Source organism: Garra rufa, chromosome 7 (genome assembly GCF_049309525.1).
Source record: "Garra rufa chromosome 7, GarRuf1.0, whole genome shotgun sequence".
In the NCBI taxonomy this organism is placed as follows: domain Eukaryota; kingdom Metazoa; phylum Chordata; class Actinopteri; order Cypriniformes; family Cyprinidae; genus Garra; species Garra rufa.
This window is the reverse complement of record NC_133367.1, coordinates 7,766,165-7,780,385: the sequence shown is the minus strand read 5'-3', so window position 1 is coordinate 7,780,385 and position 14,221 is coordinate 7,766,165. Positions and strand designations below refer to the sequence as shown.

At 36.6% G+C, this 14,221-nt stretch overlaps 2 protein-coding genes across 2 annotated transcripts in view; both read left to right on the top strand.

Moving 5' to 3' along the window:
* Window positions 1-3,180, top strand: part of LOC141337896 (NACHT, LRR and PYD domains-containing protein 3-like) — a 74,772-nt gene extending 71,592 nt beyond the window's left edge. The window contains exon 21 of the mRNA XM_073843473.1: window positions 3,138-3,180. Within this exon, the coding sequence (XP_073699574.1) occupies window positions 3,138-3,180 (43 nt within the window). The remainder of the gene's footprint in view (window positions 1-3,137) is intronic.
* A 1,014-nt stretch (window positions 3,181-4,194) lies between these two features.
* LOC141337895 (NACHT, LRR and PYD domains-containing protein 3-like) lies at window positions 4,195-12,433 on the top strand. The gene is made up of 7 exons (XM_073843472.1): window positions 4,195-4,253; window positions 5,410-5,514; window positions 5,686-5,770; window positions 6,031-6,226; window positions 6,319-6,870; window positions 8,855-9,002; window positions 12,361-12,433. The coding sequence occupies exons 1-7, from the start codon at window positions 4,195-4,197 to the stop codon at window positions 12,431-12,433; spliced, it is 1,218 nt and encodes a 405-aa protein (XP_073699573.1).
* Window positions 12,434-14,221: the final 1,788 nt, after the last annotated feature.

The window sequence follows — 14,221 nt, the reverse complement described above, 5'->3', positions numbered from 1 at the left end:
AAGCGCTCATCTAATGCACTTCGCTGCGGCTCATATGCTTTGCGACTTTCTTCTGCGGGCCAAGCGATGTTGAGCTTGGCCACAGCGTTAGTCAGCACCTCCAAAAGCTCCTCGTAGTGAGGCGAGCGGGGCGGCGGTTGTGGCACATCATCCGGAGCTACAAGGTCGACCTCCTCGGAGGAAGACAACAGGAGCTCTGGGATCAACTCTGGAGGGGAAGAAACCGCAGTGCGGGCTTCCACGTCCAAGAGAAGATCGCTCGATTGGCTGAGTGAGGGCGGAGATAGGGGTTCACCCGTCTCCATTCCCTCCAGCAAATCGAGCTGCGAGCCCCACGAGTGCAGCTGCCGCTCCGCCTCGGCGGAAGCGGGGCCACTCCCACGGGGAACGCTAGTGAAAGCCCCCTCCTCGAAGAGGGCTTTCCGGGAGCGAAGCACACGCACTGGCAATCGATCACAGTGCTCACAGCCAGCCTTTTCGAGGGCTGACTGGGCGTGCTCCGCTCCCAAGCAGACCACGCATAAGCTGTGTGTATCCCCACCAACAATGTAGCGTTGGCAAGGAGGAACACACTGCCTATGCGGGCGCTGTACCGCCACCGCTTTTCTGGTTGCTTTTCTACTAGAAGCAGACGCCATTTGCTCAAATAAAAGTGTACCAAACTGGGCACAAAAACAGCAAATGGTAGACAGACAGACACAGAGCGCTCTCGCTGAATGACAAAAGCTGCCGCGGGCGTCAAACGCACGTGCTTTATACTTCCTGGTCGATGACGTCACCGCGCCTGTGACGTCACCCCCGTCGTTCATTGGTTGCAAGACATGATTCAGAGTGCGGCCCGCCAATGGCGTTCCCCATAGCGTTTCTAGACGCGGCTCGAGTTCCCGGAAGGGAACATCTGATCAGCTGTTCATAAGTGGATAGGACGCTTCTACAGAGTGATACATATGTATTATCAGAAAACTAACCACAAAACAAAACTCGTAGGAAAGCACAATGATACAATTAATATCATAAAGTAAAATGACATACTAGAAGAAAACTTTTAAACATTGTTTCTGAATCTCACAGATGAATCTGCTGGTCTTGAAGGTGAACTTTATTCGCTGTAAAAACTACAGAAGATGTTTCTTTTTCCTGTGGCATGTTAGAGCTGATTATGACAGATTTCTACAGAAGAGATTGTGTTTTTCTGCTCATTATTGTGTCACGTTTGGTGAGGATGAGACCTGAAAGATGATCTACTTACTATCAATCCTTTTTGTGTGCATGAGTAGATTAGGAGACAAAGAGTCAAACTCTTCCCACATTCAGTCAGTGATATGGTTTCTCTCCAGTGTGGATCCTCTCATGTGTTTTCAGGGTTTCTGACCGACTCAATCTCTTGTCACAGTGTGAACACTTGTAAGGTTTCTCTCTAGTGTGGATCCTCTGGTGGTTAACTGTCATAAAAGTCTTCTTACACTAAAAACACATAAGATCTCTCACACCAGTGTGTATCTTCTGATCAAGTTTTAAACTCTGCAGTTGTGAAAACTCTTTCCACATAAAGGACATGAATGTAGTTTCTCCTTCATATCAACTTTCAGGTGCTCCTTCAGGCCTGTAGACCACGCAAATATTCGTCCACATTGATCACATGCGTGCAGCTTCTCTCTAGTGTGATGTTCATGTGCATCTTCAGGGTTACTTCTTGTTTAAAACTCTTCCCACTGATCTCATGTCAATGACTTCTCTTTGGTGTGGATCTTCATGTGAACATTGAGATTCTGTTTTCATCTCAAACTCTTTCCACACTTAGTGCAGGTGAAGTAAAAAATACTTTTAGTCTGTCAGCAAGTTTCTTCTCTAGTTTTGACGTTGTTTTTCCTCCATCCGATCTGAAATTAAAGTAAAAACATTACAAGATAAATCATTAGAAATGTGAAGAGAAAGCAGAACACAGCTACATAAAATTATGAACAATTTGATGCATGTTATAAAATATAATTTATGGTTTTAATCAAGCAACAACAGAAAAACAGAAAATCACATACTGCTCTTGACTGGATCACTTTAGTAGCCCTAATAAAGATTAATCTAAATGTATTTGTATAAATAAATGTATTCTTTCTGCTTGAAGGAGAGAAGAAAGTGGTAAACACGTTGTTATAAAGAATGCATAATTAGCCTGAATAACCATTGGTATTTGATTGAAAAGAAGACCATGTTCTTGTTTCTTTATGAGAAGTGGATTCATTTAATTTGAATATAAAGACATGTTGTGTGTCACAGCAGTTAAATCTGTGTCTATCATGATAAAACCGTATTATCAAACCTATACAATGAGTTTGGTCATTTTAGAGAAATCTAACTGTAACTAAACCCACTCAATCTACTGTAGACTAAAACTAAAACAATCCAGATGACTAAAATATGACTCAAACTAAATGACATTTTAGTCAAAAGACTATGACTAAGACTAAATCATAATTTGATGACAAAATGAACACAGATTTTAACCTGTTGGAACCTGTTTAGTTAATATTAAACTGCTAACCTTGACCTTGTCCACCAATGGAAAGTTTCATTTGAATGAAAATCCACTGGATATTGACTAAATATCTTTGTAAGTGTGGTTTCATTACAGTGGTTCAATAAATAAAGATAGTTTAAAAGCACAATGATATAAAACTGTACATTTCTTGTCTATGAGCAGCCAATGCTACTAACAACAACGACTGAAACTTAGAATAACTAAAATGTGGGAGATCACTGCTATTATGTGGATTTATTGTATTGCCATAAATAGCACTTCAATGCTGATGTTGAATCAAGTTACAAAAGATAAAAGTCTGAGTAGAGGGTTGATAACATTGTGAACTTCATTTCAAATTCATGTAAAATCTATCAGTTCATATTAGAAACACTTTGTTGACAGCAAGAAGGAAAAAGAAAACTGATTTTGCCATTTATACTTTATTGTACCTCTTCATTTAAACAATTAACAGTTTGTATGTCTTTTTAACAGCAAACATTAAATATGCTGAACTGCTTGAAGATTTGAGTCTGAGTTCACATTATATTTGTGTCAAATTCTTCTCCTTAATGATTTGTTTGTAAGATGATCTTCTCTTCCTCTGTTTGTCTCTTTCTAGTCTTTATGACCGTGGCATTACAGATGTTTCTTCTACAAGTTAGCCTTTATTTAAGAGAGAGAAACTGCTTATGTAGATTTAATAATACTGAAAACAGACAGATTAACTTTTCAGAACAAACTAAAAAATAAATGTGGTGAATAAAGACGATGTATTTGAGGATCTAGAGGAGAGAGAAAGACACAAATGCTGTTAACTGGTGAAAATGTTTAGTTGGTCTGGACTGATGAAGGAGAGACTCCATCCACAGAACAAAGACAATATACTGGATATCTGGACATTAACAACAGACACACACATCACTGAATAGAAAGTAGAATAGAATAATGTTTGAGATCATGTAATAAACATCACAGATAACAGTTCAGAACAAGGGAAATAATAAAGTAGTGTTTAATGTATAAGGAAGAATATCAGGCTCCAGTTCAGCAGGTAGCAGTAACTGTTCAGCTCGTTCAAACCCTCCAGAAAAACCCACGAAGAAGACGAAAACGAAAGTAACTGCGGAAAACACGCAGATAGCAAAACAAAGCGTTGCTCATTGGATTTGATCCATTCTGTGTCCTAGAAAACATTTTATAGATACAACTTTAGCGCAGACTCTACTAATTTTAACACTCGCGGACATTGTTTTTGTATTTAATCCAATCTGTCTGAGAGATATGAGAATTATTGCTGACAAACTACAGGCCTAAAGGACAGAAAATGATCGTTTCAAAAACTTATAAATGCTCTTCTTAGTGGACAAGACTGCAAGTAAGTTTTCCAAAAGTTGTTATTGAAAACCGATGCGTTTCTGAAGGTTTTTCTGTATTTTCGCTTCAGTTTTCTGTTGTTTTTGTGATGCGAAATCGAAAGTATTTTTAAACCAACCATTTCTCATTAAAACTACGTGACAATACATTTGTTTATAACTGACATTATTTCATCTAGTGTTTTGTGTTGCTGCTAACTCCAGATATTTCTTGATCTCATTAAGGATCATCATCTCCAGGTCAAACTGAACAGCAGATAGTTTTCTCAACCCAGTGCTGATCTCTGGCAGTTTATCTGCAGTATGTCAGAGGAGCGAGGAAAGGACTCTCCGTCTGAGATGAGTCTCTCACACAAACAGAGGTAAGACTGAGTCTGTTTTCAGACAATCATTTTAAACACTGCTGGACTTTCACAAGTTTGCTTTAACAAGCAAAACCTTAACTAACCTTGTTTTTAATCTACAAATGCTTTGCAGAACTTTTCATAACTTTTAGTTAAAAAATAACATAAAAATATTTTAAAAAGTAGCTAATAGACGATGCATATGTAAATGTAAATGTATTCAGACATTAAAAAATGACTTAATTTAAATTAAATGCACACTTAATTTAAAGGGGTCATATGATGCTTTTTAATGTTTTCATTTTCCTTTAGTGTGTAATGTATCTGTTTGTGTAAGATCTTCAGAGTTTCGAAAGATCATAGTCTCCTGCAAAGTGATTTATTTGATCTAACAGAGAACACTGATCCAAAAATGACTAAAATGATGCGACTGAAGTCCAGATATTAATTTCACAAATGAGTCTTGAGTGAGTTGTAGTGTTGTCGTCATGTTGTGGAGACGCTGTGTGTTTGGATGCGAAAGCAAACCCGCTTTGATTGGAATCAGTGGTTAAGATTTATTCATCATGCTGTTCCTGAGCCGTTATAAAATAAATAAATGGTAAATAAAATACAATAAACCACACCTAAATAACTGTATTTTATCTTGACACTTCAGGACATAAAGTTATTACAGTGAAGAAGAAAAATTTTAACTATGAGATTGTAACTGAAAGGTAAAAGCGTTGTAAAATAAAAGCTTACCACTGTCAAACGTTCAGCTCAGACTTGGACTCAGGGTCAAATGGATACAGTAATTATTGCAACAACATTGTTACTGTTATTATTACACCTAATAAACAAAAAATAAATAAATTTGTGTCATATGGTCCCTTTAAATGAAGTCTGCTAACAGAGCTGTGTACTGCTGAGATTTCTACCATTTCTTCTATTTTAGTCAAAAAGAAAATGGAAAATAAAATCTCTTTAATTAGATCAGACAAATATTTGTAAAAATATATTTAGTTTCACATTTTAAGTACTTCACAGAATTGTTAAACAAATGTGAGTCTGAAAACAAGAATGACTTTCAAACTCTGCAAGTGTTTCAGTGAAGGACTAGAGAGAATGAGTGCCAATATAAAACACAGATGAACCTCCTGTAGTAAAGTTTATTTTCTCTCTGTGTCTTTAGTGTAAGATCAGGCTCACATGTGTCCAGCTCTGTGTCTGTGAAGAGTGACCGGTCAAAGGGTGATGACCGGCCAAACTTCAGTGAAGAACCACCACGAACCAAATGGTATTTCATGTTTATTTTCTTTAAAAATATCATTATTAATATAAATTAATAATTATCATAAAACGTTATAGTTCATATATTTAACGCAGTGTTGTTTCTCTCTTTGCTAAAATATTTACAAGACATTTTGGTCACATTTGTCCTTAAAATGCAGTATTTTGATTTACTCAGGCTTCAGAATAAAACATTAGATCCAGATTTACAGTCTCACAGGAACCACAAGAACTTTTCAGACAGTCTCCTGCAGATCTTCCAGGTAATAAAACACTTTTCAAGAATATTTAATAATTATAATAAATATATTATTAAATAAGAGTTTTGTGACAGAACTTTTATTTCTAATTTTTATGTTTAAGAACCATAAAATAAGAACGAGAACCTATTTTTTATTCATATTTACAGCTAATTAAAGTTTGTCTCAACTTGATTTATTATGAATATTTTTAATTATTGAATAAATAGTTTGACCAAATATGGATGACTTTTTCTTTCATTCACTTTTGTCATGCTTTGTAGGATCTTGAGAGCAAAATAATCACATTTCTAAAGAAAGAACTGGACAAGTTTAAGAAAATATTACAAAAAGAGGACTTGCAATACTTTGTGAATGATTTTAATGAGAACAGATGCAGTATCAAAGATGCAGCTCTTGATCTCACACTCTACTTCCTGAGAGAAATGAAGCAAGATGAAGCTGCTGATACTCTAGAAGGTAAGACACTCATGATCATCTGTCACTTATAAATGTATTGGAGAAAATAGTAAAACTAAAATCCAATTAATTTTTTTTTTCCCTGTGTTTAGATGAGCTGCTCTTCATTCATCAGCTAAAATGTAGCTTAAAGAAGAAATATCAGTGTGTGTTTGAAGGAATTGCAAAGCAAGGTGACTCTACTCTTCTGAATAACATCTACACAGATCTCTATATCACTCAGGGTTGTAGTGAACAGGTCAATACTGAACATGAGGTAAGACAGATTGAAGTTGCTTCCAGACGTCATGAATCACAAGAAATACAGGTTGAATGCAGAAATTTGTTTGAAGCACCTGAACAAGACAAGCAGATCAGAACTGTACTGACAAAAGGAGTTGCTGGCATTGGAAAATCAGTCTCTGTGCAAAAGTTTGTTCTGGATTGGGCCGAAAGACAAGAAAATCAAGATATCAGCTTCATATTTCCTCTTCCATTCAGAGAGATGAACTTAAAGGAGAAAGAAAAACTAAGTTTGATGGACCTTATAAATCAGTTTTTCCCAGAGATAAAAGGATTGAACCTTGAAAGGAGGGATAATTTCAAATTTCTGTTAATCCTTGATGGTTTGGATGAATGTCGTCTTCCTCTGAATTTTAATGTTGGTGAGACGTTGCATGATGTTTCATCACCAGTCTCTCTGGATGTTCTCCTGACAAACCTCATTAAGGGAAATCTGCTTCCTTCTGCTCTCATCTGGATCACCACCAGACCAGCAGCTGCCAGTAAGATTCCTCCTGACTGTATCGACCGGCTGACAGAGATACGAGGATTCAATGATGCACAAAAGGAGGAGTACTTCAGAAAAAGAATCACGGATGAGAATCTGGCCAAAGAAATCATTGATCATGTTAAACAATCAAAGAGTCTCTTTATCATGTGCCACATCCCAGTCTTCTGCTGGATTTCAGCCACTGTTCTCCAGAACATTTTAGAGGAGAAAAGAAATGATGTTGTGAAAAACAATCAGGCTGATGATGCCTCCAAAACACTGCAGGAGTCAAATACTGAAGACACTCCCAAGACTCTGACACAAATGTACACACACTTTCTCAGATTTCAGATCCAGCAGAGCAGACGAAAGTATGATGGAGAATATACACCAGATGTTTCCTGGGATAAAGATGCCATCTTTTCACTGGGGAAACTGGCATTTCATCAGCTGGAAAGAAACAATGTGATCTTCTATGACACAGATCTGGAAGCCTGTGATATTGACGTCTATAAGGCATCAGTGTATTCAGGCATGTGTACCCAGATCTTTAAGGAGGAAACTGGGATTGTTCTTGGTACCATGTACTGCTTTGTTCACTTGAGCATTCAAGAGTTTATTGCAGCTCTTTATGCACATCTGTTTCTAGACATAAAGAACAGAAGTATATTTGTTCATGAGTCTACAGAACAGGAAAACAAAAGTGAAACCATGATTGATTTGCTCAAGACTGCAGTGGACAAGGCTCTAGAGAGTGATAATGGACATCTGGATCTTTTTCTTCGATTCCTCCTTGGTTTGTCACTCCAGTCCAATCAGAGACTCTTAAAGGGTCTGTTGACACAGCAAAATGGAAATGACCAGAGCAAAAAGAAAATAGTTCAGTACATCAAACAGAAATTTGAAGCTAATCTGTCTCCAGAGAGATCCATCAATCTGTTCTACTGTCTGAATGAACTGAACGACCAAACTCTGGTGAAAGACATTCAGACCCACCTTAGCAAAGGAAGTCTCTCATCTGCTGATCTTTCACCTGCCCAGTGGTCTGCTTTGGCCTTTGTGTTGTTGACATCAGAGGAGGAGCTGGAGGAGTTTGAGCTTCAGAAATTCAAGAAATCAGATGAGTGTCTCATTAGATTATCATCAGTCATCAAAACCTCCAAAAGAGCTCTGTAAGTTAATAATTTTTTAAAATTGTTTTGTTTTTTCTTTGTCCTGGAAAATGTGTAAAATTAGAGAAATATAAAACTGTAATGGATAATCTTGTTGTTCTGGTAATTAGAAAAACAATTATTTAGCTGAGATTGAAGAGTTTTGTTCTCCCTCAAACTAATTATTGTTAGTAGCAGAAAGTGCTTTGTTCAGGGATGCTGAGGTTTGACATATGAGAAAAGTATTTTGAATGATGATGGTTAGTCCATCAAATGTCCACTCAAATGTGTGCAGTAAATGTCAATAGATAATCAGCTAACTAGTGATTGTGGTTTATTTAAATGTTTAATTCCAGCTTTTCTGCAGAACCGGTAGTACAAATACTGGGTCAATGTGGTACCCGCTGATAGACAGCGCTTTCAAACATTCCTGTGCATATTGTGAACATTATGTAAAGAGCATTGCATTTTTACAACATGTTTTACAGCATTGTGCATTGTAGCCAATATTGAGCACATGTTCACAATGTTTAAGGTGTTTAATCAGAATTCGCTCAGTTATGTTTTCCTTAAAATCATTAAACTTGCACTTTTGTATTTATAAGTTATTGTAATTAAAGCTATAGATTAACTCATATATTTAATGTTTGCATTCAGCAAATGTGTTCAATCTAATGATTCTGTCATATTATTTCCATCATAGGCTAAATGATTGTGGCTTAACAGACAAAAGCTGTTCAGCTCTGGCTACAGTTCTTGGATCAGATACCAGTCTGAAAGAGCTTAACATGAGCAATAATAATCTGCAGGATTCAGGAGTGAAGCTGCTCTGCTCTGGACTGGGAAATATGAAGTGTCATTTGGAGATACTGAGGTAAGTTGTGTGACAGTAGACCAAAATTAAGCTCAACAAAAGAATAAGGTGAAAACCAGACTTAGATAATGAACAAGTCTGTATGTTGTCCATCGAGATTCTTTTATATTTACACATGCCATGGTGTTCTTTTTCTAATTTGGCTTGTTATTGACACTGTCCTAATCCAATTTGTTGTGATATACCATTTAAAATAGGGATTTGGTAATGTTCAAAGTAGGTATAAGTTAACTTGCGTTTGATTGTACATTTTTATGTATTATGATGTAAATCTGTTATTCTTAAAAAATCACATCTGTATTTTCATATTGTCATTAATTATAAACATGAAGCTGAAAAACATTTAACCTTATGACCGTATGGAGTGTTTTATATTTTCCCAGCCTTATGTTTTATTGTTACCAAATACTGTGTTTTAACATATCTAATATTTTGAAAGCATAAAATGATGATTCAGAAAAGGGATGAGGGCAATATCGACCATGAAAAAAAATGGTGGGGACATGTCCCACCCATAAATTATGCTTATGATTATTCCCTAAAAACAAGATTTTAATAATTTTAGTTGTAATACATGCATTCTACTGAACAATTGTAATGTATTTCTGCAGTTTTACTCAAATGGATTTCAGTCAAATGCTCATGCAGTGACTCTCAGGGCAGATCTGGAGATATTGTTCATGTATTTATGTCCTCATTTAGTGATAATAATTAATATCACCGCAAGCATCATGCGCGCTTCAGTACAAGTAACTAACAAAACCACACGTATGCACCATTACCACAGAGACACACAGAATTCATTATTTAAAAGTCTATTTGTGGCTTAATATTTACAAGTACTAGTACTAGTGTGAGTGTGCTCACCTGTGTGTGTGTGTGTGTGTGTGTGTGTGTGTGTGTGTGTGTGCATCAGGGCTTAACTCCTCCATCTGCGATACAGAGGAGAATTTTAAAGCTGAAATGACATGCTGTTGCAAATAAGATAACAGATAATAAGATAATAACATAAGGCTATTTAGTGTATTCAAGGAGAGACACTGCAGGCAAAAAATAAATAAATAAAATTAATTTTGCCTTCAAAGGGGGAGAGGGGCACCCCCAAATAATATTAAATAGTTATTCATATTTCCATAGGGGTAGCAGTATAGGACAGAATTTGCCTACTCCTGCCCTAAATGTACACCTCACACAAGACTTTCTGCAGATTTAGACCTTGTAAGTTATGAGCTTTTTTCCAAAAAACTAAAAAAAATGTCTCATCAAAATATAATAGATGTACAATTAGCATCAAGCTATATTTGAAAATGTATGTGATTTATTATTTTTATTTTTTATTGTTTTGGCCTAAAACCCATTTAAAGCATCATCAAGTTCTTGTAATAACATTTGAGAGGGTGGAAAAATCCTTGTGAATGATCTCATCTGGTGTGAATAGCCCCATAGGGATCTATTGTTTCAATTCAAAAGCTTCATTGAACCAAATGTTTGTGTTCAGTGTGAAAAGGCCTTTAGTCTGTCTCAGTTTGTTCTGTTTCTTCATGTCATTCCAGACGGACTGATGATGATGACATCAGATCTCTGTGTGGAGCACTGGCTGTTGTCAGACTCCTTGTGCAAACAAAAAAATAAAATAAACAAAAATATATTACATTGATTTTACTGAAAATTAGGAGCAACAGAAGGTTAAAGCTTGAAAGTGACTGTAAGCTGAAGATACTAAAGTGAATTGATGTCTAAGAATTTAAAGTTCTTTTTTTTATCAATGTTCATTTTTTTGCTTTACATCTAAGCTTTAGTTCATTTGAATAAGGAATAAATTATTGTGTTTAGTGATTTTCATTGTTTAGGTCATTTCTAGAATAACTGATTAATCATCTAAATGTGACATTTTCATTCTGGTTCTAGGCTTTCAAACTGCAGTATCACTGAAGAAGGTTATAAAGCTCTGTCTTCAGCTCTGAGATCAAACCCTTCACACCTGATAGAGCTGGATCTCACAGGAAATGATCCTGGACAATCAGGAGTGAAGGAGCTCAATCATTTACTACAGGATCCAAACTGTCAACTCAAGACACTGAGGTGAGACCTGATCAAATAATGGTACACAAATAAATGATGTGAATTTTTTTTTTTTTAAGCAATACAATAATCTGGACAATGTGTTTCATCAGAATGATCATATCAGATGCTGTGGGTTTTGTTGAACTGGTGATCAAAGTCAAAGTCTGCTTTATTGTCAATAGCACATACATACAGAGAATTAAAAATGTGTTACTCACAGACCCTTGGTGCAAAAACATTCAGTTTCAGAAGCCAGTTTTCTCTGTGCTGATGTTTCTCACTCCTTCTGAAAGATCTTGAGGCTTTTAATTGCTCTGTATTTGTAAACTGAAAATCATGATCTAGTGAGGTTTTGCTCTTCTGCTCTGTGGGAAGTTTCTGTTCTCCTGAGTTTGCTTTAGGACTGAGTGTCCCTCTAGTTTCTTTCCAGTAACTGTGACTATTAGACTTTGTTTTTGAATATTTTTGTATTTGTGTATTTAAATGTTTAAAGATCTAGCATTTATTAATCTGTTCATGTTAGTTTATATAATTAATCATTGTTCATGTCAGTTTACAGTGTATTTACTAATTAACAGAAAACTTTATTTTTATCTTAATTTAAAACTGTATTAGTAAATGTTGAAACTTACATTAAGGTTATTAAATGCTAGTTGTTCATCATTAGTTCATGTTAACTAATGTAGTTAATGTTATCAAGTGAAGTTTCATAACTTGAATAAACAACTCACATCTTTATGGGTAATTTTGCTGAATTTTGAGATTTTGGGATTTTTGTTTTTTTAATAATGTTTTTTTTTCAGACTTGTGGAAAGAAACCATCCAAAAAACACTTAAGTCTTTCTTTTGTAGCACTTTATCTATTTGTGTTAATAGATTTCAATTACAATACATATTTTGAACGGCTATTCACAGAACCGGCTTTACTGACAAAATGTGCATGACAATTGCCTTCAATTAATCGTGCAGCCCTATTAATCAGTAATCGTACAGACAGAGCAGACACACAATTTCAGTTTTGTTTTGTGATTTAACCAGAATGATTAGATGGTCTCTGCACCATTTAAGCCAGTGGTTCTTAATTCCAGTCCTTGCGCACCCCCGATCTGAATATTTTCACATATATAACACACTTCAGTGCCTGTCGTGACCTTCCAGCACGCCGGGGAATCACAGTCGACGCGTGTTCCTTTTACTCCATTATTTATTAGCAATGGTTTGTTGATACAACATTAAAAACGAGACTCAACACAGTTCCCCTCACGTTCTCAAAACTGTGTCCCTTTCCCCATAGGCCACACCCCTCTCCCGTGACCATGGCTTATAAACACCAATACAGCGGGTACAACCCCCTCATTAACCAATAAGAGATAACAAATGCACAAACATAACACATTACCTCACAGGCTCGTACACTCCGGCCCCTAATTGGCCTAAAGGGGCAATTATTAAATGTTCATTCAAGAGCCTGAAAAATGTCCATCATTTGCAGAAGTTCATAGACAGAGATTTAAGGCCAATCTCAGATCATAAGTTGTCCATTAAAAGACACAGCTTAGTGATAGGTCTTTCCACAGTACCATTCTTTGTTTTGACTTGAACTCGACGAACAATCCCTTTCTTATCTGGATAGATATTCACAATTCGTCCCATAAGCCATGAATTTCGCGGAGCTGTATCATCGATGATCAACACTATGTCTCCTTGCTTGATAGTCTTCTTTATTATGTTCCACTTCTGTCTTTCTTGCATCAGTGGAAGGTACTCTTTAGTCCAACGTTTCCAAAAAAGATCAGCCATATACTGTATCTGTCTCCATCTCCGTTTAGCATAAATGTCATTTTCATCAAAAACACCAGGGGGCAAAGAAACTTGGCCTTTTAGTAACAGAAGATGGTTAGGAGTTAAGGCTTCTGGATCTTTGACATCTTCGGAGACTACTGTAATAGGTCGGTCGTTGAGAATGAACTCAATTTCACAGAGTAATGTGATCAAACCCTCATCATCCAAAGTCTGTTGTCCGATGGTTGAGTAAAGCATCCTTTTTATAAGACGAATGAGTCTTTCCCATGCACCACCATGATGGGAGCCATATGGAGGATTAAAAGTCCATTTAATGCCAGCATCTAGTATTGAATTCTGGATCTTGCAAGTATTGAGTTGAGCCAATGCCCTTTTTAACTCTCGTTCGGCTCCTATAAAATTTGTTCCATTGTCGGAGACTATTTCCTTAACTTGTCCTCTTCGACAGATAAATCTCCGTAAAGCCGAGATACAGGAGTTGGTATCCAGTGAAATCACTACTTCAAGATGCACTGCTCTGCTTATGAGGCACGTAAAAATGGCTCCATATCTTTTTGCTAGATTACGTCCTCTTCTTACCTGTATGGGTCCAAAATAATCCAGTCCCACATGCGTAAAAGGGGGTAAGTCCGGTGTAATGCGACATATAGGAAGATCTCCCATCTTCTGGTGCATGGCAGAAGAATTCCATCGCCGGCATAACACACATTCACGAATAATTCTTCTTGCAGCGGAATTCGCCTTGATAATCCAATATTTCTGTCGAAGTGTAGACAATATTTGTCTCCTTCCACAATGACCCACCTTAGAATGAATATGATTCAAGAGTAATTTTGACAACTGACAATCCCTGGGGAGAATGGCAGGATGTAAGATTTCTTCAGGCATGGCAAGCTTGCTTAACCTTCCTCCGACTCTTAATATACCGTCCCTAAAGACTGGATCTAACTTGTAGATCTTACTATTCCTTTTAACAAATTTTCCTGTCTTCAGAGAGGCTATTTCATCATCAAAGAAGCATTGTTGGGTATAAATCACAAGAGCCTTCTCCGCATATTCAAGATCTGTCAAGGATAAGGTTTGTGATCCAAGTTGTTTTTTGTACTTGGACATCAAATTATCCACTTGCTGTTGATGGACTTGACCATTCTTTATAGAGACGGACAACAAAATTTCCTTTCTCCTTTTACTCAGAAGTCCCAAGACAAATTTGAACTTCAAAATCCATGCAGTCATCCTCTTCAGACGATCCCAGGATGAGAACCTTTCAATAAAACCGATGAGGAAATCCTCATTCTGCATAACAGTCGAAGTGAATGTAACAACAGTTTTCTTGAGTTCAGGATCGTTGT